Raw genomic sequence first — 27,038 nt, forward strand, 5'->3', positions numbered from 1 at the left:
AAGAGACCTCCAAGATCATCCAGTCCAACCTATCCCCCAGCCCTAGCCAGTCAACTAGACCATGGCACCAAGTGCCTCATCCAGTCTCTTCTTGAAGACCTCCAGGGATGGTGCCTCCACCACCTTCCTGGGCAGCCCATTCCGATGGGAAATCACTCTCTCTGTGAAGAACTTCCTCCCAACATCGACCCTATACCTACCCTGGCACAACTTGAGACTGTGTCCCCTTGTTCTGTTGCTGGTTGCCTGGGAGAAGAGACCAACCCCACCTGGCTACAATGTCCCTTCAGGTAGTTGTAGACAGCACTTCCAGAGAAGAAATCTTTCTGTGTTTCACAACCTCCTCGGTCAGACGCCACCACCTCCCGGGCCAGCCTTTGACAGCCCTCAAGGAGCGGAGACTCTTTGCAGCGTCCACCCGAAACCTCCCCCGGGCGGAGCATCCGCAGAGCGGCCCCGCCCCCACCCCGCTTCGGCCCCGCCCCCACCCCGCTTTGACCCCTCCCCTAGCCCTTCCCTGGCCCCGCCCTCAGAGGAGCTTCCCTCTGCCCGCGGCCGACGGTGGCCGTGAGGGTCTGCTCTGCGCTCTCCCATGGCGGAGCGGGAGGATGTCGGCGGTGCTGGGGCTGCTGTCGCACACACTGAGCAGGGTGCTGTGGTACTCCGGGCTGCGTAGGGGCTGCCATGCCCCCCGGAAGCAGGCCATGGAGCAGGACAAGGCGCTCGAGGTTTACGGTGACTGTCGTGGGGTGGTTGAGGAGGGTGGGTTCAAGGGTCGCGCCTCGGAGAGGGCTTGAGGTGAGGGAGCCTGTGAGGAGAAGTGAGGCGAGGGGATGAAGGAGCGTGGGGAAGGCGTGTATGAAGTGCTGTGGGTTGTGAGGGACCGTGGAGGCTATCGGTATTGTGCCCTTGGGGTGTGTGTGGGGGGAAAGCAGGCCCGGCCAAGCCCTTGGCGGGGACCGGGAGCTGTGTCCTGCGGTTGAGTGCGCGGAAGGCTCCTGTGGGGCTCCCGGGGCCGGGGGGAAGGTGACTGCGCTCGGTGTGCGGCAGAAGGAAGGGTATTGTGGGGCAGGTGTGGTGGGCGGCTGCGAGGGGCTGTGGGACAAGGGTGGTGAGGGATCCTGGGGCTGTTGGTGCTGTGTCCTTCGGGTGTGAGGTGAGGAAAGCCAGATCCTGCCCAGCCCTCGATGGGGGCCGAGAGCTGTGTTCTGGGGTCGAATGTGTGGGAACACTCCCGTGGGACTCCTGAGGGGCTGGAAGGAAGGTGGCTGCTCTTGGTGTGGGGTGGGAAGGAAGGATATTTAGCTTACTTGAGGATTGGAATCGCTGTCAGAGGTGTGGGGCACCCCTGCGGTACTAGGGGATCCAAGAAGCATTAAGGCAGGGTGAGGGGCAGCCTTGGGTGCCAGCTTTCCCCAGCACACTGTCGTCCCAGGCCGTGCCTGAAGGTGGGTGGGATGCTGTGACCTTGGGATGGGACATATGCTGTGGTCATTCTTAGGATCTTGAGCAAGGAGTGTGCTGAGAAAACTGTCTGATGCTGTTGGGTGCTGCTGCTGCTGCTTCCCAGCTCCTGAGCATGTGGGAAAGGGGCTGGACTGCTGCTGGGCTTGCTCAGGCCCTGTGCTGGGCTGAGTTACCTTAGTGTTTCATCAGCTTAGACAGAAGAGGAGCTGCACACACCTAGGAAGGCAAGTAATTCCAGCAAGGTCAGCCACTTAGTCCAGAGAAAGGGAGATTTCTGTTACTGAATGACCAAGGAGTTAGTGAAAAAGAGAGATTTTACATCTGGAAATGCAGCCTGTAGGATCCAAGAGTATGCCAAAGCCATTGCCAAGCTCACAGACACTCTTATTTTGTAGGCATTTAGGAGTAGTGTGAAGCTTTTATGCAGCATTATACACAGTGCTGAAAAGAATAAGAGGAAACAACAAACAAACTCAGTTTTACAACTCAAGTGATGTTTTAATACTTAGAAACATCAGTGATTCCAAGTAAGAACTTAGGTTACCAACTTGAACCATTCAGGCAGCCCTGTTAATTTCCCTTCATCCACAGGGTTATGCCTATGTGTGAGATCTGTGCAGAAGTAAAGAATCTGTCCATGTGGAATTTAGATTCAAAAGGCCAGAGGCATCCATGAAGCCCTGCTGAAGTAAATCAGCCTGTCTTCCTCTTGCTGCTTGGTGAAGGAACTGGTTTTCTCTTGGGCCTTTTCACATAGGAAGAGGATGAAATTTAAAAATAAAGGAAGAAATGTATCAGAATAAATCAGAAGGAGACCTCTATGTGAAGATAATTCTATTGTATTTAGATGTGAAGTCATTTCTTGTTTGGCTAGACTGCAGTAGCTGCCTAGGACTTGAAGGTGATACTAGAGTCAGAACAATGGAGAAGAGGTGGAAATTGGCTTTTCTATTGGCCTGACAAATGAGTCTGTTCATCTGTTAGCTGGAGAATGTTCTAATAAAGCCAGACACTTCCTTTGCTACCATCATGATGCTTAGTGTAGCTGAGGGGACAGTTCTCAGTTCTTTGGGAGCACAGAACTAATAGCCTGTGTCCTCAGCAGCATCATATCCTCTTGTAATCAGAGAAACAGAGGCTGGGGGCTTCAGAACGAGGCAAGCAATTCTCTGCCTCCCTGGAAGTCAGGGAGTGGGACTCATCTCTCTCACCCATCTCAAATTTTGGCTGAAGGTATGAGTGCTGACAGCTTGTTTTGGAAGGCAGGTGTTTCCCAGCCTTCTTGAAGCAATTCCTAGGTCTGAAGAGCGATTTGAGTGACCTTTACAGGAGGGTAAAGGTTTGCAGAAGGTAAGCTGAGTCCCAGGCATGAAAGCTTGTACAAACTCAAGTCTGTAGGGGTCTATCTCTGACTTTAGGCATTCCCCCTCTGAGGTGGATGGACTCCATACAGGCATTCCTGCCTGCTTCCTTCCTTCCTGGGAGTAAGAGAGTGCTGTGAGGTCCTTGCCGTGAGGCTGGGCCTATCAGCTGCATGGCAGGAATGCACCAAAAGCAGCTTTGCAGCTCTGCAGGGCTGGGTGGGTCTGTCTGTACCTACAGATAGACTGGAGTCATCTGCTGCAGCAGGGGCTGGAGTCACATTTGCTCCAGCAATGCTGTTAGCTGCTGTAGTGGACCTGTTGGTAGGGTGACACTAAAAATAAAGTCACTACAGCCAGCTAAAATTACCCACTCATGCCTTTTGTTAAAGGATACAGGTTAAGAGCTGGTTTAGTTACCCTATTTAGAGCAGAAGTGCTGATACTTGCATTTCTGAGGGGCAAACAGCTGCAGACAAGGCAGAAGCAAGTGCAAGGTGGCAGCTGGGAGCTTTCTAGGTTTGGCATTCATTGTCTGAACGTTTCTTCATGTTATGCTGAGTCTGTGGCACTGATGAGACCTCTCCTGAGCTGAATTGCTCAGCAAGCACTCTGGAATGTCCTTCTGTCAGGTTCTTAGGAACTTACTGAATCCCCTCTCCTGTGCTTTGTTTTGGTGGTGTCTTACAATCCAGTATTGCAGCTTTTGAACGTTGCTTCAAAACTTCTGCTTTTTGGCAGAGTGGCAGCCAGTGTGATTCTGTTTCATTGTGTGATGAGACCTCTTTCAGCTAACCTTGCCCACACTGCTTCTCTAAAGGCAGGGTCGTTGCCAGTTTCTAGACAGATAGCTTCAAAAGTGTAGTTTAGTAAAAGAAAGTGACCATTGCTGCAGCTAAATATGGTTCAGTGTAGTGTTTCTCTACTGGCTTTCCTTAAGATGGCTTCAGAAGCTTATCTATGAGGCCCAGACAGGGAAGTGGAAAGAAGATGAGAAGGAAATCTGGCTTGTCTGGTCAGTTAGGTAGATGCTGACAAACCCGAAGGGCAAGCAGACCTCTCTGAAATGCTACATCTGGGTGTATCTGTGGAGTAGGTTAATGTCATAGAATGGTTTAATCTGGAAAAGGCCTCGTCAAGTACAACCATTACTCCAGCACTGCCAGGTCACCACTGAACCATGACCCTCAGCACTTCTCCATGGCTTTGAAGTGCCTTCAGGGGTGGGGACTCCACCACTGCCCCGGGCACCTGGGGAGCAATAATAAACTGCACCAGTAGAGGCTGGGAGGTGATCTGCTGGAGAGGAGCCCTGTGGAGAGGGACCTGGGTGTGCTGGTGGGTAACAAGTTGTCCATGGGACAGCAGTGTGCCCTGGTGGCCAAGAAAGCCAATGGGATCCTGGGGTGTATTAGGAAGAGTGTGTCCAGCAGATCAAGGGAGGTTCTCCCCCTCTACTCTGCCCTGGTCAGACCTCATCTTAAATACTGTGTTCAGTTTTGGGCTCCCCAGTCGAAGAGGGACAGGGATCTGCTGGAGAGGGTCCAGCGGAGAGCTGTGAGGATGATGAGAGGACTGGAGCACTGCCTGATGAGGAGAGGCTGAGGCACCTGGGGCTGCTTAGTCTGGAGAAGACTGAGAGGGGAGTTAATACATGTTTATATTATATATCTGAGGGCTGGGGCACAGGCTCTGCTCACTGCTCCCTGGGATAGGACAAGAAGCAATGGGTGTAAGCTGCAGCACAGGAGGTTCCAGCTCAACACAAGGGGAACTTCTTTACTGTGAGGGTCACAGAGCACCTGAACAGGCTCCCCAGGGACACTGTGGAGTCTCCTTCCCTGGAGACTTTCAAGGCCTGTCTGGATGTGTGTCCTCTGTGATCTGTGCTAGATTGTGTGGCCCTACTTTAGCAGGGGGTTGGACTTGATGATCTCCTTGGGTCCCTTACAGCCCCTAACATCCTGTGAGCCTGTGAAGCAGGCTGAGGTAATGCAATGCTGATGTCTATAGCTTTATCATTTCTTGAGGAAAAAAAAACAGTGTCAGAAAGAAGGTTTCTAATGAAAATTAAATCTGGGCAAGCCACTTCATTGCTGTCTGTTTCTCTTCTGCTTCAGATATAATCCGCACCATCCGGGACCCAGAGAAGCCAAACACTTTAGAAGAACTGGAAGTGGTAACAGAAAGCTGTGTGGAGGTGCAGGAGATAGGTGAAGATGAGTATCTGGTCATCATCAGGTTTACACCAACAGTACCTCATTGCTCTTTGGCTACTCTGATTGGTAAGATTTGTTTTGTTAATCAGAGAATCCCAGGCTGGGACCTCTCAGGCTCATCCACTCTAAACCTCCTGCAGTCAGCAGGGACATCTGCAACTAGAGCAGGCTGCTCAGAGCTCCAAACAGCCTGACCTGCAATGGTTACAGAGATTAGGGCATCTCCTACCTCTCTGGGCCAGACTCTCACCACCCTCAGTCTCAATCACTTCTCCTTCTCTGCAGTCTGAATTTCTCTCTTTTAGTTCAAACCATCACCCCTTGTCCTGTCGCAGCAGGCCCTGCTCAAAAGCCTGTCCCCAGCTTTCTGATCGACCCTGTTCAGTACTGAAGAGCCACCAGAAGGTCTCCCTGCAGCCTTCTCTTCTCCAGGCTGAATCAATGATTTATGCTGTAGGGTGGCAGGGTAGCTGGTTAAAGCAGGAATTAACTGATTAAGATTTTACTCTTCTTTTTCAGCCAATGCTCAGAACCAAGAACATTTGCATGCACAACTCTAGTGTGCAGAACCAACTTCTTCTCACCATCTCAGTGTGAAGTTAGTTTTAGGTTGTCTGAATAATAGCAGCCTTAGTTAAAATTCAGTATTATTTGGCCAGGACTTGCATCTTGAGGTCCTTTCTAGCAATGCAGACAAACAAAACCCAGGAGGAAACATGGGGATGTTCATGTAGTTTTATCAGGTTAGGGCAGCTCTTCAGAAAAGCTCTCTCCTCCAGTTCATGCTGCTCAGAACACAAGAGGGGAAAGCTTCTCTGGTGGGTTTTGATTATTAAATAGGGATTCTTTGCAAACTCACCTGAAACCTGGAAGTTTTACAGGAGAATTCTGCATTGTCTCCACAGGCCTATGTTTAAGAATCAAGCTTCAGAGGTGTTTGCCTTTCAGACATAAGGTAAAGTATCTGGAACTTGCTTTTAATGACAGGAGTCTGTGCCAGGCTGTGAAGATGTGTAAGCTGCAGGGTCAGATGGGCTGTGATTTAAGGTTGTGGTTATGAAGGGACAGAGTGTTACAGGACAGTGGTGCTACACTGAAGGGGTCTCAGAAGAGCTGTGCATCTGCCTTTCCTGCACCTCTGAAATCCACTCTTCAAAGGGATTTCCACACCAGCTGTCAGTTGGATTCTGGCCAGCTGGTAAAGTGTTCAAATGTAGTGCTATGATGAAAGAAAGTGATGCTCTTGTCTTCAGGCAAATTAATTTGGCATTCTGCACTATTTCAGTGTCTCCAAGCATCATAAATATAAAATGCAAAGAGTTTCTGACTCTGCTGTGCCTTTTGGAATATCTGAGAGGGTTCTCCAATGTACCAGCCCTCTGTGAACAAGTGCTGAAGGCAAGGAGAATGTTAGAAACTGATTCAGCAGAGCTCCACTGCTTTGTGTAGGCATCATCTAGGAAGGCAAACTTGAGAACAGATTCATTACATGTAGAAGAGCTGCAGAATTCAAGCATTGAAGGATCTTCTGATGACTTTGGTCTTAGGACTGTTACATAAGTGGCACATGGGCCTGACTTTGGTCAGTGCACTGTCCCTAACTGGGGCCAGCCCTGCCTGTACTGCTGAAGCCTAAGGAACTCCATAGGAAAGAGTTAATATATCCTTAATATAGCCTTAAATATGTCCTCAAAGCTGGTTAGGTCTTAGCAGGAGCTAAGAGTAGACCTTTAATGACAAGCACCATCTTTTACAGACCTTTAGAAACTTGCCCAAGCTAATGTAAAGTGTCAATTAATGAGCTGAGCATTTCTGGTGCTGATTTTTTGTTGTTGTTGCTAGCTTTATCTTTCTAGTTAATCCAAACTAAGACTCTGACTTCTAGAGAATTAGGTGGACAGGGATTTCTTTGGCTGGACACATGGCAACAAATAGGTTTAGCTTTGGTGAAAATAGGATAAAAGGCATGAGATTTGTTTACTTGGCTTTCCCTTGGGCACAGCAGCTCAATGTGTGTGAAGGGTTTGTTTTTGTTGGTTTTCCCAGGCCTGTTAAATCCATGAAAGTGGTTTAGGTTAGGAAATTGATGCTGCATCATACAACCATCTTCTCATCAAATATCTGTTATGATTCTAATCACTGAGCAAAACTTAACCAGGAGTGTCTTAGGAACAATCTCTTCCTAAGGACATCTTTTCAAGGGTGCTTAGCTTGTAAGTGCTAGTTCTTAAACTCTTCTGAATTGTGGCCTGCAGAGAAGTTGCTGAGGAAGCAGTGCCAGTTCTCCACTCTGTTTCCAGCAGCCTGTCTGCAGTTATTTTCTCCAGAGCAGTTGATATGAGTGAGGAGCAAATGAGTGCTTCCACAGCTCTGAAGAAAGACTCATTTGAGACCTCCCTCTGAAATGGAGGAGGAAATTGTGTGGTGTAATCGAGTCTTAAGATGAGTTCTTGACATTGATCCCTTCTCATTGTCTGTGAGCATCCAACTTAGAAGTGGAATTAAACGTGTTGCATGTGCACTGTACAGTGCTTTCTCTTCCAGCAATGAATATATACAGCTGTTGCATGCATCTAACACGAATGATCTCTCCTCTAGCTGGAAATCTACATATCTGAAGGTACACATTCCACTGAGGAGGACAGTAAGTAGAGCTTGTGAATGAGTGCAGCTTTAGCCTGTGTGTTTGCCTGCTTTTGAGAAGTTCTTTCCTTCCCCACCTTCCTCTCTATTGCACAAACAAACACACTTCAAGGCTTTGAAATGAAACCTGCAGTTGAGGCTGATTCAAAAGCTGTTCCGTGTAGGTTGCCTTTTTGTTGTTGGTTTGGTTTTTTGGGGGCTGGCTTCTTTATAACAAAACCAAAACAAACCCCCAGGCTTCTCCCAGGTGTTAAGTTATGTTTACAACAAAAAGAGCTGCTACTGTGCTGCTGAAAAGAACTTCCTGGCTGATTGATCTTCACATCAGCATAAGAAGAAAAATAGACTTTTTTCAGCCCGTGCTTTTTGAATCAGAAGGCAGAGGATATGCAAATTCTTTCCGACCTTCAGAAAATCACTGTCTGAAACACCTGTTGAATCCTTTGTCCAGGCAGTGTCCTAGGAATTTTGTTCTTCAGCATGAGATAACTTTGCATGGTGGCAATCAGTTCGTTTTGACTGACTAGAAGTTGAAGCTGGAGAGCTTGGGGCTACTAATTTGTCAGGAATTTCACCCTTGATATTAAACGGGATCGTTAGAGCACTTTGCATTCTTCTCCTAAACTAAACGAGTCACAGAAATGTTTGATTCCTGATGTTTTTTTCTTTCTTTTATGTGACTTGAGCTGCTGTTTGCTGTGTTCTGAATTTCCTATGGATCCTCAGTCCTTTGCTGGCTCTTCATATTATTCTTATCTTGTCCTTCTGTTGTTGCTGGCACAACCTTAGTCTAGGCCATGCAGTTCTAAAAGATCTGTCTGTATAGTGCTTTATTACTGGTACAGTAGCCTCAGCTTTGGCTATTATGCAGATACCTTCCACCTAAAGAGACAATTGGAAAGGAAGTTATCACAATGTGCTGTTACTGCACCTTTTTTCAGTCTCTGAGTTGGCATCTCACACAATCACAGAATGGTAAGGGTTGGAAGGTGCATTGATCTGAAGATCATGTTCAACCCCCCTACCAAGGCAGGGTCACCTACAGAAGATCACACAGGAAATGTCCATGTGGGTTTGGAATGTCTCCAGAGATAGACACTCCACCAGCTCTCAGAGCAGCCTGCTCCAGAGCTCTAGCACCAGTGGACTTCAGTTCTCAACTCAGTGGCAAAATGACTCTCATTAATTGTGAGGAGAGTGCTGGCATTTCTCTCTGTAGAAAAAGAGAAGTACTATGCCCCACATAACTAAAACCACAAAACCAAACCAAGAATGGAGCCAACAATCCTAAAAGTAGGTTGCACTCTTTAACGTTCTGAGCTGGCTCCTAGAAATGCTGCTGGGCACCGCTGAGGGAGGGCACAGGCAGCCAAGGACACAGTGGCTGGAGGCAGTGCCACATCCCTGGCCTGCTCATCCTTATCTGCCTGATAGCCCAGTGGCCTCAGGGAACCACTTGTATGGCCAGACATAAACACTGACATCATTATGAGAGCTAAAACTAGAGAGCAAGGAGAGAAAAGCCAGCATAAGGTAAGATTTTTAGAAGCTTTTGGTTCAGCTGAACCAAATTAAATTGAAGAAGTTCCTTCTGGTGTTAGATGGAACCTCTGATGTTCAAGTTTGTGCCTGTTGCCTCATGTCCTGTCATTGAGCACCACTGCAAAAAGCCTGGTTCCACCCTCCTGACACCCATCCCTTAGATATTTGTAAGCATTAATAAGATCTCATCAGGCTGGAGGATCTTCACTGTGATATCTTGGCTTTGTCATGTTGCTGAGGCAGTGTCTGTGAAGTACCTCTGTGTCTCAGTTCTAGTTTAAATTGCCCAGAGACTCAAATATAGGTAATGGAACCAATGACAATTTGTAGGATGCCTTTCCCTCTTCCTCTCCTCTATTTTTTTTTTAATCAAAGAAAGGGAATTAGATGTAGAGAGGGAAAAGTAAAACACAGCCAAAGAAATAGTCTCTCTTCAATTTGGAAGTTAAAAGAGAAAATTTTAACAATAAATAAAAGGTATTTGAGGTAGAGGAGTTACAAAGAGGTATAGAGAAGGGAAAATAAGATACAGTATATCATAGAATCAACCAGGTTGGAAGAGACCTCCAAGATCATCCAGTCCAACCTAGCACCCAGCCCTAACCAATCAACCAGACCATGGCACTAAGTGCCCCATACAGTCTTTTCTTGAAGACCCCCAGGGACGGTGCCTCCACCACCTCCCTGGGCAGCCCATTCCAATGCCAATCACTCTCTCTGTGAAGAACTTCTTCCTAACGTCCAGCCTATACCTACCCTGGCACAACTTGAGACTGTGTCCCCTTGTTCTATTGCTGGTTGCCTGGGAGAAGAGGCCACCCCCCACCTGGGTACAGCCTCCCTTCAGGTAGTTGTAGACAGTAATAAGATCACCCAGGTTGATGGCAGTGGGTTTTGTCCCTCTGGTGGTAAAACAAAGAGCAGCAGGAACAGGATGGTGATGCTGTCAAGCAGGGAGGCAGAGCAAGAAAGAATGAAAGGGGGAGTGCCTCTGTTTTTATAGGGGGCTAGACAGGAAGTGGGCTAAACACTACACCTGGAGTAAGGCTCGGACCCACCCTCAGGGAGGAGTCAGGAGAACCTGGGGGTCAGAGTCAAAACCACTCCCTGGAGGGTTAACCCTTTACACTCTTGAAAGCTGCTTCTGACCTGACACTTCCCTGTGATGTTTTGCAGTCAACAAGCAGATCAATGACAAGGAGAGAGTAGCAGCTGCCATGGAGAACCCAAACCTGCGTGAAATCGTGGAGCAATGTGTCACAGAACCTGACTAGCAGCTCTGGTCCTCACAGAGTTACCATTTTGATACATTTCTTAAAAAAAAAAAAATCTTTGTTTAAAAAAAAAAAAAGAAAGAAAAAAAAAGGAGAAAAATAATAATCAAGGCCTTGAGTTTAATACTTGAGTTCTTTTTATCTTCCACGTGTTTTTTAAATGAAGCTGTTTATAAGAGATGATTTAAATGCTGAGGAATTAGTCTCTGCAATAAAGTGATGTGTACAGTGCTAAAAAGGTTGTAATTTCTGGTGTCCAGAGGAAATACTTTGATGATTAAACCCCATCCATATTGCCTTCTGATGGACATTGTGATAGCCATTGCTTTGCAAGGTCGATTTCTATATGGTTTCAATCACTGCACTGGAAAAATAAAACCAAATTCTTGTACTGAAATGCTCTGAGCTCAGAAATTCTTATTGGTTTTGGGTTTTGTTTTCTTTAGGCTTAGATTTCTGTTTGAGAAGGAAGGGTTTCGCTCAACTTCTGTGTTGACAAAGGCCTGAAAGCTAAGATTAATTCAGAAAAGGAGTTTGGAATGCAGAGACTGAATTAGAACAAGGTAGATTTTTAACTGGGTCACTATTCCAGCTCAATATTTGTGCCTTCTCCTCCTCTGAGTACAAGTTCTTGGTTCTGGAGGCTTTGCTTTAGAAGTCACCTGAGGGTAGAATTTTCCTGTGGATGAGGTCTTTGCGGTTTGATCCTGCTTTGTCTTGCAACTCATCCTTTTAAGTACTGAAAGCCCTGAGTCTCTCAGCCTGGCCTCACAGCAATGGTCTTCCAGCCCTCCCATCATTGCTGTGGCCTTCTCTGCCCCCACTCCAATAAACCCATTCTCTGCTGTGCTGAGGACTCCAGAGCTGAATGCACCACTCCAGGTGAGATTTCAGCAGAGCAGAATCACATAATATATCTGGTTGGAAGAGATCTCAGAGATCATCCAGTCCTACCTTCAAACCAGTACTGAATCCCACAGCCCTTCATTCCTCTGGTTCCCCCTGGCCTGTTTCCCACTAATCTTATCTGGGATGTCTGTGATGTTGCCAGCTGTTCCTTGTGCTCTCCGTAGAGAGAGTTTCCATGCAGCTGTGGATTTGGCCAGGGATTTACCTTTCCCTGAACAATTGGGCAGAGATTCCTCCCTCAGATGTCCTTCCAGAGGAAGTGATGTTCAGCATCTACCATACAGCCAGAGAAAGGTCTTGGTGGTAAATACCTGCTGAGGGAGAGAGGATCCTGCCACCATCTCGTACCTCGTGGTACTGACAGTCTCTTTGGGTGTCCTAGGGTTGTGTTATCTGGATGAAGTGGTTCATGAGAGGTTCAGGAAGCTGTTCCTCCATGAAGCAGTAATCACTCCACTGGCCTTGTGTTTGGTTAAGCAGTGAGAAATCCTGGGAGTTCAACTCAAACATCTGCTGAGCTTTCAGGGATTTGTAACCATTGCACTAATAAGCCCCAGAAAGCTTTCCTGGAGGCACGAAATGATTGAATGGACTCCGGCGAGGCTCTGCAGTATAAACAGTGTGTGTGGGGGGACCTTCCCTTTGTAAACCAGCAAACTGACACATGTCACAGCTGTGCCAACAAGAGCTCCTAATCTCCCTGCCTCCAGTGCCAAAGCTGTCCTACGAAACAAGAGGAGGAAAAAAAGGGGGAGAAGAGAGAACAATTCCCTTTTCCATAGCTCACAGCACATCTGCAGCACTGTCAGTTTGTGCGTGGGGATAATCATTGAACTCCAGCTCCTCAGCTTCAATTCCATTTTACTCACCTTTCACAAGCCTTTGTTACCCTCCTTGCTCACCCTGGATTAACCCTGAGGGAAGGGTCTATGTCCTTCAGCAGCACTTCTACAGATGCCTCAGCAAAGTGTAATTAGCTGTAAGCTTTATTGTGGGACACGGCCCCGGCCACTACCTGAGCTATTCAGCAGAGTGTGAAGGGGATTTGCTACTTGATGTTTGTATGAGAAACTAAGAACTTGGTGTTGCCTCCAAAATAAATAAAGGACACATGGAGCAACACTGATTTAAATCCTACTTTGGGCAAGCCCTAGAATCTGTGAGTTGAGGCTCCTACTAGAATATCTGTTGTAAAGTACCCAAAGAATTGAATTTGTCAAGGGATTTTTGCCAGGTTGTTTTGTTCCTTGTTTCTCTGTTGTTTCTTTAGCTGGAGAGGCTATTTCTGTCAGGTGATGCCTATGAAAAGAAGGTGAAGATGTTTTCCTACAAGGTTCCCAGTTCTGTTGCACCAGGTGATGGGAACAAGGACAGAACAAGACCCATCTTTTTCTCCTCCACTCTTTCCCCTTCAATAAAACACTGCAAATTATCACTTCAGTAAATGCAGTGAGAAGTTCAGTTCAGGCTTGGAAGGGACATTGAAAGATCATCCAGTTCAACTGCTCTGCTACAGCAGGGTCACCTAGAGGAGGTCACACAGAAATACATCCAGGTGGGTTTTGAATGTCTCCAGAGAAGGGGACTCCACAATTTCTTTCAGCAGCCTGCTGCAGGGCTCCAGCACCTTCACAGTGAAAAAGTTTTTCCTTATGTTCCTCTGCTCCAGCTTGCACCCGCTGCCTCTTGTCCTATCATTGGACATCTCTGAGCAGAGCCTGGCTCCATCCTCCTGTCACCCAGCCTTCACATCTTTAACAACATGAATGAGGTCACCCCTCAGGCTCCTCCAAGCTGAAGACTCCCAGCTCCTCAGCCTGTCCTCACAAGAGAGATGTTCTACTGCCTTCAATATCCTTGTGGCTCTGCACTGGACTCTTTCAAGCAGTTCCCTGAGGTCCTTCTTGAACTGAGGGGCCCAGAGCTGGACACAATATTCCAAACATGGCCTCACCAGGGCAGAGTAGAGAGAGGAGGAGAACCTCTCTCATCCTACTAACCACTTCCCTTCTGATACATGCCAGAATGCCACTGGCCTTCTTGGGCAGAAGGGCACATTGCTGGCTCCAGGGTATCACAGAAACTCACCACAGAAGTCCCTCTCCTCTGAGCTGCTCTCCAGCAGGTCAGCCTCCAACCTATATTACTCCATGGGGATTTATGAAGGCTTTATTCTCTGTAGTGACTTTGTCATCATCAACCCAGCCCTTCTAATGCAGCTGTCCTCCCCAAAACCTTCTGGGTTGTTAAGCCATGATGTCCTGTCACTCTTGGGCTGGTCCTTGCAGCTTCTGGGTTTGTTTATTGCTCTGAGAAACTTGCTGTGGTGGGCTGTATCCAAAATGGCTTTGAGGCAGTGGCTGCAAGGCCACACAAAGTCAGCTTGAAAGAGAGAAATCCTTCATCTAGAGGCATCTCCATTTCCATTTTGTAATGAAATCTAAAGTGAGTTTGTTTCAGTTAAGTAGATGCAATCTGGATTTTTTTGGTCTTTTTTTTTCTGTCTGTTTTGCTTTGGATTTTTTTGTATGTTTGTTTGTTTTGCCTTTTCTCTTTCAAAAGGAGAAGAACAAAGGATTTTGAAACGGTTCGTTTCTGGAGAGAAGGAAGTGAGCAGAGCTGGAATTGGTATCTCATGAGGCGGATGTTGAGGAAAGATCACAGAATCAGACTGGTTTGGGTGGGAAGGGACCTTTGAAGTTCACAGTATCACAGTATCACAGTATCACAGTATCATCAGGGTTGGAAGAGACCTCACAGATCATCAAGTCCAACCCTTTACCACAGAGCTCAAGGCTAGACCATGGCACCAAGTGCCACGTCCAACCTTGCCTTGAATCCAGTCCAACCCTCCTGCAGCCAGCAGGGACATCTGCAGCTAGAGCAGATTGATCAGAGCCCCTAACAACCTGACCTGCAGTGGCTCTCCAGGCATGGGGCACCTCCCACCCCTCTGGGCAGCCTGGGCCAGGCTCTCACCATCCTCAGAGTCAAACATTTCTCCCTTCTCTCCAGTCTGAATCTCCCTCTTTGAGTTCAAACCATCACCTTTGTTCTGTCACAACAGGCTCTGCTCAAAAACCTGTCCCCAGATTTCTTATGAATCCTTCAAGTATTGAAAGGTCTCCCCGGAGCCTTCTCCTCTCCAGGTTGAACAGCCTCAACTCTTTCAGCCTGTCTCCACAGGAGAGGTGCTCCAGGATCACAGGATGTGAGGGGCTGGAAGGGACCCAAAGAGATCATCGAATCCAACCAAAGCCCTGTGGTCACCATCATGATTTCTTCTGGACCCACTCTGTGCATTCAGAAGCTTTCAAAAAACCTGTGCTCAAATTCCTTCTTTGTATTTCCCCTTCTTCATGCCTAAAATCAAGTCTTTTCACCTCAAAGGGCAGCCTGGCACACCTGCCAGCAGCCAAACACCAGCTGTAACCCAAGTCCTGGTCTGGTGCCAGCACAGAGGGTGGCTGAGAGTGGGCATGGGTGAGGGTAAGCACAGCTCAAAGGTTGTTATTATTTACTGTTGATCTTTGCTTTTTTGGGGGGGGCTGTTTAATGATGATCCAAGATGTAAATATATGGGGGCAAAGATAATGTTCTTCACCAGAATTCCAGGTCACCCTGGTTTAAAGCTGCCATTAGACCCCAGGGAGTTGTCCTTCAGAGCTGAATCTTTATCTTCTAATTCCACACTTTACCTTTCCTTGGCTTTAAGAAAAGACTTCCTCAGAAAACTTTCATCATCTGAGAAAAACTGTTACCACCAAACAGCTGCATCCCATCCTGTGCTTGGCACTGGGGTCGTTGTGCTGGTGTCCATAAGATCCATCTTATGACTTAGCTGCAAAATTAGCAGCAGATCTCTGAGCAGTCCCTTGAGCACCCTGAGGTGCTGGAGATAGTCTGGAGCACAAGTTTTGAGAGGAGCAGCTGAGAGACCTGAGGTTGTTGAGCTTTCTGATTCTTTACAACCTTCTGGCTGTCTACATCCAATGGGATGGTATTCAATAGCTCCAAGTGCAGGGTGCTGCACTTTGGCCACAACAACCCCATGCAGAGATACAGGCTGGGGTCGGAGTGGCTGGAGAGCAGCCAGACAGAGAGGGATCTGGGGGTGCTGATTGATACCCACCTGAACATGAGCCAGCAGTGTGCCCAGGTGGCCAAGAGAGCCAGTGGCATCCTGGCCTGCATCAGGAATGGTGTGGTCAGCAGGAGCAGGGAGGTCATTCTGCCCCTGGACTCTGCACTGGTTAGACCACACCTTGAGTACTGTGTTCAGTTCTGGGCCCCCCAGTTTAGGAGGGACATTGGGATGCTTGAGCGTGTCCAGAGAAGGGCGACGAGGCTGGGGAGAGGCCTTGAGCACAGTCCTACGAGGAGAGGCTGAGGGAGCTGGGATTGGTTAGCCTGGAGAAGAGGAGGCTCAGGGGTGACCTTATTGCTGTCTACAGCTACCTGAGGGGTGGTTGTGGCCAGGAGGAGGTTGCTCTCTTCTCTCAGGTGGCCAGCACCAGAACGAGAGGACACAGCCTCAGGCTGTGCCAGGGGAAATTTAGGCTGGAGGTGAGGAGAAAGTTCTTCACTGAGAGAGTCATTGGACACTGGAATGGGCTGCCCGGGGAGGTGGTGGAGTCGCCATCCCTGGGGCAGTTCAAGGCAAGGTTGGACGTGGCACTTGGTGCCATGGTCTAGCCTTGAGCTCTGTGGTAAAGGGTTGGACTTGATGATCTGTGAGGTCTCTTCCAACCCTGATAATACTGTGATACTGTGAACTCCCTGAAAGGAGATTGGAGCCAGGTGGGGCTTTGGTCCCTTCTCCCAAGGAACAAGTGACAAGACAAGAGGAACTGGCCTCAAGTTGTGCCAGTGGAGCTTTAGTTCGGTGTTTAGAAGGAACTCCTTCACTGAAAGGGTTCTCAAAGTGTGGAACAGGTTCCCCAGAGCAGTGGTTCAATCCCCACCCCTGGAGGGGTTTCAAAGCCGTGTAGATATGGCACTGAGGGACATGGTTTAGTGGTGACGTGGCAGTGCTGGGTTAACGTTGGACTGGATGATCTGAAAGGTTTCTTCCAACCTCTGATTCTCTTAACTCCACCTTCCCACAGCGTTACTTTAATTACATGAAATTGCCCACATTTTGCATTTCCTGCTTAGCCCCTCCTCAAAACTCAATTAACCCCAAGATGCAGCTGTGGAACCGCCTCACCGAGCCAGCAAAGCTCCAAATTCTCCTCTTTAACGCTGAGATGCGCACAGGGCTCCGAGGCAGGGGGAACAGCCGCACGGAGCCGCCAGGCGGCGCCCTCGGGACGCGGAGGCCGCGGGAGGGACTCTGTTCGCTCACTCCCCTCTGCTCGGCGCCACGCCCACACCCGCGAATCCCCGCCCACCAGAGCGGTTAGCCCCGCCCACCAAGCAACGCCCTGCCCCTCGCCCAAGCTGCCCCCGCCCCCGCTCACCGCTGCAGCGCCGCCGGCTGCGTCGAGCTGCCCGCTGCCCGCACCCATGCTGGCCCCGGCTCTGGCCGGCCTTCTCCGCCTCGCCGCTGCCCTGCTGGTGATGGCCATAGGTAGCCATCGCCTGCAGGCAGGCGGAGGGACCGCGCCGACAGGTCCGCGGAGTGGAGAGAAGAGAAGGGTGGTCCGGGCGGGATGCATGCGGGAGGCGCGGGGATGTCCGCGGGTCGTCCTGCGGGAACCGGAGTCGGGCTGCACGGTGCTTGACCGGACGATTCGGTGGGCTGGGCAGGGCCTGACCCCTGACTCCATTTGGCTGCTCCTCGCACCCCCGGCTGTTCCCGGCGCCCCTCGACTGCTCTCTGTTCCTCCCAATCCCCCCGAATGCCTCCGGTTCCTCCCGGGCTGCTCTCGGCTCCCCGCGGCTTCTTCCTTGTCCCCCTCGCTGCTCCCGGTCTCCCCAGTTCTTTTGACTGTCCCTAGCTCCCCGCGGCTCCTCCCGGTTCCCCCTAACTGCTCCCAATGCTCTCGTCCGCCTCCGGTTCCCCCGGATTCTCCCGAGTGCTCCCGGCTCTCCACGCTTTCTCCCTGTTACCCCTAACAGTTCCTGGCTCCTCCCGCTTCCCCTCGTTGCTCCCGGCTTTTCCAACTGCTCCCAGCTCCGCCTGGTCTCCCCAGTTCCTTCTGGCTGCCTCCGGTTCCCTTCGATTTTCCCCGCGGTTTTCCCGAGCGCCTCCAGGTCCCACCGGTTCCTTCGGCTGCCCTCGGTTCCCCCGCGGCCGGGGAACTGCGGGGCGTTCATTTCCCGTGGAGTGCTTTGCCCCCAGAGTCGTCTTCCAAACATTACCTCAAAACTGGGATTGGGTTTTTTTTTTTTGGGGGGGGGGGGGTGGGTCTGGGGAGGTTTTTTCGGGTGTGTTATTTTTTGTTGTTTGTTTTTCCACCGCAGTTGGGGATGGGGAAACTGGGACCAGTCCCTGGAGGAGCTCCCTCCGGAGCTTCCCACTGCCAGCCCTGACCCCACCAAGGGCGGGAGAGCCCCCGTGCTCTCCATGGCTGGGGGGTTCCTTCCCTTCCCTGCTCCACACTGTGCAGCAGTTACCAGATCCAACTGGAATCTGGATTCCTGACCCCAGCAGTTATCGGATGCATTTGGGTGCTTGACCCCACCAGTTACCAGATCCAGCTGGAATTTGGGTACTTGACTCCACCAGTTCCTAGTTCCAACTGGAATTTTGGTACCTGACCCCACCAGTCTCCCTTGGGAGTTGAGCCTCCAGCCGAAGGGGTAGGAGAGGAGATGAACCCCAAAGGTAACACTGAACCTCTGTCCTCCCAGAGCCTGCTCCACCATCCTCCAGCAGTGACATCGTCCATCCCATCAAGGTCGATGAGAGTGGTTCGTTCCTGTCCTATGACTTGTCCCACCGAGCCCTTCACCGGAGATCTCCTTCCTCCAGGAGCAAGTTCCTTGCCTTCTATCAGCTGCACTACAAAGGCCAACCCCTGAAATTCAACCTGAGCCTCAACAGCCACCTCCTGGCTCCTGGCTTCGTCAGTGAGAGGCGCTTTGGGGGCATCGCCGGCGCCAAGATCCGGACGCACACGGACAGCTCCTGCCATATGATCGGGGAGGTGCAGAGCCAGGTGCAGGCAGGAGGTCTGGCTGCTCTCAGCACCTGTGATGGGCTGGTAAGTAGGGAGATCCTTCAGATCCAAAGGCCTTTTTTAATACTGCCACAGCGAAACTCCTGACAGCAGCAGATGGGATCTCACCAGGTGGGTGTCATGCAGCTGTGGAGGAGCTGAGTGTAGATTTCCCAGGGATTCCAGTGGTTTGGGAACTTTCTGGGGTTGTGTTTCCTTGTTTGGATCCGGATTTGCAAAGAGCAACTCTCCTGGCACCTCCACCTCCAGTGCATAAATGGAGGACTGTGAGAAGTCATAGAGCTGTAGATTCACAGAATGGTTTGGCTTGGAAGGGACCTTAAAGATCATCCAGTTGCAACCCCCTGCCATGGGCAGGGACAGCTTCTACTAGAGCAGGTTGCCTCATCCATACTGGCTATGAAGACTTCCAGGCTTAGAGCCTCCACAACTACTCTGAGCAACCTGTACTAGTGTCTCACCACCCTCATGGGGAAGAATTTCCTCCTAATGTCTTGTCTAAGTCCAGCTTCTTCCAGTTTGAAGCCATCGTCCCTCGTCCTCTCACTACGTGCCTTTGGAAAGTGTCCCTCTTCAGGGAGGGGGGATGACTTCCTGGACATCCTCCTCTTCCCTTGGGATTTTCTGGTCTTTGACCACGGGAAGTCTGTGGCTTGATGGTTCTCAGCTTGGGCAGTGCAAAAGGGCAGAAGCCACTGGCTGTGTTTCTGAGGGTGTCCTTAGGAAAACACCTCTGTTTGGGCTGCTGCTGAAGACACTGGTGCTGCACTATAGCCAAAGCCCTCCTTTGGGGCTGCACTTCCCACAGCATCTCCAAGAAGGTCAGAGAGAGGAGGGATGAGCCCAGAGGAAGGAGGATAGGCAGACTCTATGTCCATCTATTGCTGGTGTTGCTCTGGCTGCTTGGAGAAGCTAGCCAGGCAGGGCTGGGGGATAGGTTGGACTGGATGATCCTGGAGGTCTCTTCCAACCTGGTTGATTCTAAGATGTTGCTCCCTCTCAGCACCCCTGATCTCCTCACTGTAAGACACCTACAGGGTTCACCACCTATCTGCATTTTGTGATGGGATCTCTTCAGCCTTTTGATTTTGGTTTGAAAAAGAGGAGGCTGAGGGGAGACCTCATTGCTGTCTACAACTACCTGAAGGGAAGCTGTGGAGAGGCTGCTGCTGGTCTCTTCTCACAGGCAGTTGCAGACAGAGCAAGGGAGAATGGCCTCAAGCTGAGACTGGTGAGGTTTAGATTGGACATCAGGAAAAAGTTTTTCACTGAGAGAGTGGTCAGGGACTGGAATGAGCTGCCCAGAGAGGTGGTGGAGTCACCCAGCCTGGATGTGTTTAAAGTTTGTTTGGATGTAGGGTTATAGGTTGAACATGGTGATCCTGAGGGTCTTTTCCAACCTAGGTGTTTCTGTGATTTGGCTTTCTTAATGCTCACTTGATGCTGGGTTCTGTTTGCTCTGGGACTTTGGAGCTCAAAACCTGCTCCCAAACAGTTTCTTTACAGTAGACCCTTTTCTCCCTGGAAAATGTTGCAACCCCCCTTCCATTCCCAGCTTCTGTGCCGGATACAGGTGGCTTTATGGTGACAACTTTGTCTCTCCTTGCCAGAAAGGTGTGTTTCAGCTCATGGATGAGGACTATTTCATTGAACCAGTGTCCACCAGCTTCCAAGAGCGTGGGGCACCGCAGCCCCATAGGATCTACAAGCGCCAGACTCCTGAGCATGGGGGAGAGCAAGGCAGGAGGCCACCAGCTCCACAGGAAAGCTGTGGTGTGCAAGGTATGGTCCTCTTGCAGACTTTGAGGTCTACTCAGTGGGTATATAACATGGCCTGTGTGCAGTGCATGTGGATCTCTGCTGCCATTTGGGCTACCAAAGTGAGTGAGATGTCCTGAAGAGCCTGCAAGACTTGAATTCCTGAAACCTTTTGTCCTGTACTGGTGCATTGCTGGTTTCCTTGCAAAGCACCCCACAGCCAGATGGTGTTGGACTGCTAAGTGATGTGTAGCTTCTGTCAACAGTCCTGCTGTCCTGGGAGTGCTACTGGACAATGAGGTCACCGTGAGGCAGCAATGTGCCTTCGCAGCCAAGGAGGCAAATGGTATCCTGGGGTGCATGAAGAGGAATGTGGCCAGCAGGTGGAGAGAGGTTCTTCTTCTCTACACTGCCCTAGTGAGGCAGGAGTCCTGGGTCCAGTTCTGATCGACCCAGTTCAAGAGACAAGGAGCTACTGGAGAGAGTCCTGGAAAGATGCTCAGCATCTCTGCGAGGGAAGGCTGAGAGCCCTGGGGCTGATCCCCCAGAGGGGATCTGCTTGATGCTCAGCAAGAGCTAAAGGGTGGGGGGCAAAAGGATGGGGCCATACTCCTGTCAGTAGTGGCCAGTGACAGGACAAGGGGCAATGGGCACAAACTGGAACCCAGGAGGTTCCATCTGAAGAGAAGAGCATTCTTTGTTGTGAGGGTGCTGGAGCCCTAGAGCAGGCTGCTCATAGAGGTTGTGGAGTCTCTTTGGAGAGCTTCCAAAACCCCCATGTCATTTTGATCCTGGTCAGGCTGCTGTGGGTACCCCTGACTGAGCAAGAGGATTGGACTGGATGATCTCCAGAGGTCCCTTCCAACCCCCACCATGCTGGGAGTCACTCAGTCCCTGGTGCAGCCAGTGTGTACAGCTGGGTAGGATTTGAGAGGGCTCTCCAAGGGATAGTGCCACAGGAGCCCTCCCCTGGAAACCCTGGGAGGTCCCCACACCCATCTTCTGCTCAGTACCTTCCCATCCTGGCTGGAAGCTTGGCAGCCAAGGACACAATGGAGACAAGCTCCAGGGAAGCTGCTGTGATGAAGCTGACCCAGTGCTATTAGCAACTCGTCAAATTATCCGGATAGTTGGGATTTTTCTGGCTGGGAGATAAATTCTCTTCCACAGCTCATGTAGGGGACAGTCCCTGCAATGCCCATTGTTAACCCAGTGAGGCTGAGCCCTCAGAAACTGGTCATAAAAGCAATTCCCAGTGCGTGGGATGGGGTTTGTAAAGCCTCTGCCCAGCTTGGGGCTGACCCTGACCTTGCTCTTGGAGCAACGTCAGAGGAAAAGTCTCTGTGTGAGAATTCCCAGTTGCTGGAGTGCGTGAGGAGCATCCCAGCCCTCCTCCACCTCCCATCCCTTCCCAGCCCAGTGAACATTCCCCTTGTTTCTCCCTGGGAAGGAGCAGAGCTCAGCCTCCGTGCGGCTGAGGAGGTCTCTGTGAGGTCTTGCAGCACCTCAGGCTTGCCCAGGGCACTCATGGTCTTCAGGGTTTGGCTCCAGACACCAGTCCAGCTTCAGCAGCACAGAGTTACCCTGCTGGGGAGCTGCTCCTCCCTGCACAGTACAGATCTGTGATGGGCACCAGAGGCACTGAGCCCCCAGGGTTGTTTCCATGGTTGTTAACCATGAGCCAACAATGTGCACTCGTGGCCAAGAAGGCAAATGGTTTCCTGCAGGGCATGAAGAAGAGTGTGATCAGCAGGCCAAGGGAGATTCTCACCCCCTCTGCTCTGTCCTAGAGGGGCCACAGCAGGAATCCTGGGTCCAGTTCTGGGCTCCCCACTTCAAGAGAGACAGGGAACTGCTGGAGAGAGTCCAATGTAGGCTGGGAAAATGCTGAGGGGCCTGGAGCATCTCTGTGAGGAGGAAAGGCTGAGAGCCCTGGGGCTGGTGAGCCTGCAGAAGAGCAGCCTCAGAGGGGATCTGCTCAATGCTCAGCAAGAGATAAAGGGTGGAGGGCAAGAGGATGAGGCCAGACTCTTGTGAGTGATGCCCAGTGACTGGGCAAGGGGCAATGGGCACAAACAGGAACCCAGGAGGCTCTATCTGAAGATGAGGAGAGAGTTCTTTGTTGTGAGGGTGCTGGAGGCCTGGCGCAGGCTGCTCGTAGAGGCTGTGGAGTCTCCTCCTCTGGAAAGCTTCCAAACCCACCTGGCCATTGTGATCCTGGTTAAGCTGCTGTGGGTGCCCCTGCTTTGGCAAGGGGATTGGGCTGGATGATGTTCAGAGGTTCCTTCAAGCTCCACCATGCTGTGAACCTGGGATTCTTGGTGGTGCGTGCTCGAGCCTCTCTGCAGGGCTGTCTATAAATTAGGCATTTGAAACCCCACATGCTCCACTCTGCTCAGCTCTCTGCTCCTCAAGGAGCGTTGCAAACCCTTTTCCAGTCAAAGAAGTCCCTTCAAAGGATGTATTTATTTGGTTTCCTATCCTGCCTCAAACTGGGGTCAAAGACTTCACCCCCCAGGGACTTTTTGGAGCGCACAGTGAGATACATGTGGGTTATGGGTCTCAGCCTGGAGCCTCCTCAGCAGCAGAAGGTCGTTTCTTTGAATTGAAGAGGAAGATGTTTAGTCAAAGTTGCAGACATTGTATGAAAGAAAAACAAACCTCTTCTTTCTTCCCCTCTTGATCCCCCAGAATCTCAGGAGAACCTGGAGAGGGCTGAGAAGCGGAGGGAAAGATGGGAACAGAAGCAACACAGGAAGAGGAGAATCAAGCAGCGTTCCATCAGCAAGGAGAAGTGGGTGGAGACCCTGGTGGTGGCAGACACTAAGATGATCGAGTACCACGGGAGTGAGAACATAGAGAAGTACGTGCTGACCGTGATGAACATGGTGAGTCCTGCTCCTCTGGGCTGCAGAGCCACCGGCTCCCTGGGCACCTGGCTGAGAGGCACACAGGCCACTGGGCTTGCCTGGCCTCAGCCCTGCTGGGGCTTCAGCAAACTTCTCACCAGACAGGCTGCTCCCACCCAGGCATTGGTGTCTCTGCCTTGCTTGGTGCTCTGTCTGCTCTGGGAGGATGGGTTGGTGTCAGCAAGCTGAAGCCCAAAACCTTCAAGTGTGTGCGTGCAGCTCAGCCCTTGACAGCTTCACCTTCCTCCTGGGGCTCCAGGGCTCTTCCTTTGTCCTTCCCACCTAGGGGATGGGTCAGTGCAGGCACAGCTCAGCCCATGGCAGCTTCACTTTCCTCCTGGGGCTCCAGGGCTCTTCCTTTCTCCTTCCCACCTAGGGGATGGGTCAGTGCAGGCACAGCTCAGCCCATGGCAGCTTCACCTTCCTCCTGGGGCTCCAGGGCTCTTCCCTTCTCCTTCCCACCTAGGGGATGGGTCAGTGCAGGCACAGCTCAGCCCTTGACAGCTTCACCTTCCTCCTGGGGCTCCAGGGCTCTTCCCTTCTCCTTCCCACCTAGGGGATGGGTCAGTGCAGGCACAGCTCAGCCCTTGACAGCTTCACCTTCCTTCTGGGGCTCCAGGGCTCTTCCCTTCTCCTTCCCACCTTGGGGATGGGTCAGTGCAGGCACAGCTCAGCCTGTGGCAGCTTCACCTTCCTCCTGGGGCTCCAGGGCTCTTCCTTTCTCCTTCCCACCTTGGGGATGGGTCATGTAGCCTTGTCAGGATTATACTCCAAAGGCAGAGATGCTTCAGGGAAGAAGGGAGGTGGTGGGTGATGCCTACAGTCATGACACCACCCCTGTGGCTCTCTCTAGGCAGGTGTGCAGGCAGGTTGGGCATGGCTGAAAGGGAAATCACCCTAAGGCCTGCAGGAGTGCCACCCACCATTCTCTGTGTGATAAGGAACCCTCCTGGCAGGAGGAGTGGCCTGCAGAGACCTGGAGCTTTGAACTTGGCACTGGCTATGCACACAGAGGGAGCTGGCATCTAGTCAGCACTAGCATCTGGTGGCAGCTGGTCAGCAGGAGACACAGGAGTGGCTTTCCTGGTAAGGTGCCACTGAGGACAGTGGGAAAGGGGCAGCCAATTCTGGCAGTCTCCACTGGGCATCTAGGTGGGGTTTGCTGGTGCCATAAAGCAGACAGGTAAGTCAGTGTGAGTTGGTTTAGTCTCTTCACTCTGGTGTGCTGAGGGCTTTGGTGGCCAGTGGAGAGGGTGGGCAGAGGACCTCAGGGAAGTCTCTGGCTTTCTGGAGGTTGAAGGCACCTGGAGATCACAGGTTTCCTTTGAGGTGTTAAACACTTCTATTAGGAGAGACCAGAGGACTTCCCCAGGGCGTTTCTGGTTGGGTTTCAAGGTGCTCCACAGATCCTATCAAGTTCTGACTGGTTTAGACTTTTTAGTCCGGGTCTGCATCTGGCATTTCATCAGGGGGACTTCCCCGAGATGTTGTCAACAAGGCTCAGAAGCTTCCCCTCGAGCTCACCTTCCCCTACAGATGGGGGAGGTCTATTTTTTGGCCTTTGTTTCCTTGGCTCTTGCGTGTTGCAGGTGGCAGGGCTGTTCCACCACGCCAGCATTGGCAATCCCATCAACATTGCCATCGTGCGACTCATCCTGCTGGAGGACCAGGAGGTAAGAGGAAAACACTGGGAGGAAAACATCAGAAAGAAAACAGAGTGACTCATCCTCCCTTGCTGGCAGCCAGACTGGGATAGACTGGGAGCTGGCCTTGAAAGCCCAGAAGCTCTCCCTTGTGCTGTCTTCGTGGCTTGGATGATTCCATGTAAGATAAATGTGCCGGTGCTAAGGTTCCTTCTGCGTGGGCTGCAGCCCTGGTGAGGTCAGGAGGATGCCACGGTGAAGGGGATGCCATAGTCACAAGGATGCCACGGCCAGAGGAGCTGCAGACTCTGAGTTTGATAACAATTCCTGAATACTCAGTGTCGCTGCCGACAGCAGAGGGCTGTGAGTCACTCCTTGGTGGTGCTCCCAGCTGCGGTGGTGCCTCTCAGGGGGCTTGATGCAGCTCCAGCAGCCTCCTCATCTGTGTCCTTCACTGGCTGTGTCCTTCACCATCAGTCAGGATGGGCTGTTTTCTTCACCCTCATCACCAGATGATTTAATGTTTTGTTTGAGCTGCAGATGAAAATAAAGCAGAGAAGGGCTGTGTCCACCCAGCCTGCACCCAGTCGGTGTGGAGTGATTCTGTCTGGATTGCCACAGCAGTGACCCAAAGAAGCCCTCTGCTGTGAGGCCAGGCTGAGAGAGTTGGGGTTGTTCAGCCTGGAGAAGAGAAGGCTCCAGGGAGATCTTCTGGTGGCCTTGCAGGGACTGATCAGGAAGCTGGGGACAGACTTCTGAGCTGGGCTTGCTGTGGCAGGATAAAGGGTGATAGTTTGAACTAAAAGAGAGAGATTCAAAGTGGAGGGAAAGGAGAAATGTTTGACCCTAAAGCAGTGAGAGCCTGGCCCAGGTTACCCAGGGAGGTGGGAGATGCCCCATGCCTGGAGCCATTGCAGGTCAGGCTGTTTGGGACTCTGAGCAGCCTGCTCTAGTTGCAGATATCCCTGCTGGCTGCAGGGGGTTGAACTGGTTGAGCTTTCAAGGTCCCTTCCAATCCATTCTATGACTCCACTCTGTGTCTGAGGTCAGACCCCTCCCCACTGTATCTTAAAATCCTGGCAGATGCAGCAGCAAGGTGACATCAGACTTTTCACTGTGTTGGCAGGAGGATCTGAAAATCTCCCACCATGCAGACAACACCTTGAAAAGCTTTTGCAAGTGGCAGAAGAGCATCAACGTTAAAGGAGATTCCCACCCTCTTCATCACGACGTCGCGGTCCTGCTCACCAGGTACTGTGTCCATGTGCTCGTTTCGTGCTGCAGGAGCTACACTGGCAGCTGGGAACACATCTGCTGGCTGTTGGCACTGGGGCCACCAGGGGAACATCTCAGTGGGAGCTGCTGAAATCTTCCTCTCTGTGCCTGAGCCCTGCGTGGACACCTGCCCACGAGATGTGACATGGAATCTGGAGATAACCTGGTCCTAATGAATCACAGGATGGTAGGGGGTGGAGGGGACCACTGGAGATCATCTAGTCCAATGCCCCTGGCAAGGCAGGGTCACCTGCAGAAGGTCACACAGGAATATGTCCAGGCAGGTTTGGAATGTCTCCAGAGATGGAGTCTCCACCACTTCTCTGGGCAGCCTGGCTGGAACTAGTCTCAAATCTCAAGCTTAAACCTGAAGACAGCTCCTAGTTGGAGGTTTCCAAACCAGGTTTTCCCCACGGCCCTCTTGCCAAGCCCTGGGATGGCTGGATCCTTCCAGCAGATGTACGCAGGGATTCATTCCCCTTCTTCCCTTGGAAGCTTACTGCTTGGGATTGGCAGAGGAGGCTCTGAGAAGGCCTCTGACCTCCCATGAAGCTCAAAGGAATTCATGCCTCTGGCCAAGTTTAGATACCTTGCAGTCAAAACTTGGTTTGATGGCTTCAGGCTGCAATGTCTTGGCTCTTGGCAGTGTTCTGGTGATTTGTGTGATGATTCACGACCCGCAACAGCTTTATCTTCCTTAGGAAGTTTGCTCCGAGGCAGAATGAGGCACTTAAGGCCATGGACTTCAATGGGGTTGTTCTTCCTGGGTGGCTGGAGCTCCTCTGCCCTGGACCACAGCACCCCTGGGATCTGCTTCCACAAGCAGCATAGTAATTGCTTCGTTATCCCCAGCATCAGCTTTATTTACACAATGGAGGAGAGGCAGCCAGGCTGGCTGGCTGCTCCCATTA

At 51.0% G+C, this 27,038-nt stretch overlaps 2 protein-coding genes across 3 annotated transcripts in view; both read left to right on the forward strand.

Moving 5' to 3' along the window:
* The first annotated feature begins 519 nt into the window (after positions 1–519).
* Positions 520–10,903, forward strand: CIAO2A (cytosolic iron-sulfur assembly component 2A). Its single transcript, XM_064157798.1, has 5 exons — positions 520–735; positions 4,949–5,113; positions 5,953–6,002; positions 7,646–7,691; positions 10,409–10,903. The coding sequence occupies exons 1-5, from the start codon at positions 609–611 to the stop codon at positions 10,504–10,506; spliced, it is 486 nt and encodes a 161-aa protein (XP_064013868.1). The 5' UTR covers positions 520–608; the 3' UTR covers positions 10,507–10,903.
* A 6,019-nt stretch (positions 10,904–16,922) lies between these two features.
* Positions 16,923–27,038, forward strand: part of ADAMTS7 (ADAM metallopeptidase with thrombospondin type 1 motif 7) — a 53,805-nt gene continuing 43,689 nt past the window's right edge. The window contains exons 1-6 of one of the 2 annotated variants that reach the window (XM_064157799.1): positions 16,923–17,029; positions 18,214–18,566; positions 20,153–20,324; positions 22,992–23,188; positions 24,799–24,882; positions 25,979–26,103. In XM_064157799.1, coding sequence (XP_064013869.1) covers positions 16,924–17,029; positions 18,214–18,566; positions 20,153–20,324; positions 22,992–23,188; positions 24,799–24,882; positions 25,979–26,103 — 1,037 coding nt within the window. In that variant the 5' untranslated portion in view covers position 16,923. Of the gene's footprint in view, positions 17,030–18,213; positions 18,567–20,152; positions 20,325–22,991; positions 23,189–24,798; positions 24,883–25,978; positions 26,104–27,038 lie in introns of those variants that run through there. The other variant, XM_064157800.1, reaches the window with a different exon arrangement.

This window comes from Pogoniulus pusillus, chromosome 17 (assembly GCF_015220805.1).
Source record: "Pogoniulus pusillus isolate bPogPus1 chromosome 17, bPogPus1.pri, whole genome shotgun sequence".
Classification (NCBI taxonomy): domain Eukaryota; kingdom Metazoa; phylum Chordata; class Aves; order Piciformes; family Lybiidae; genus Pogoniulus; species Pogoniulus pusillus.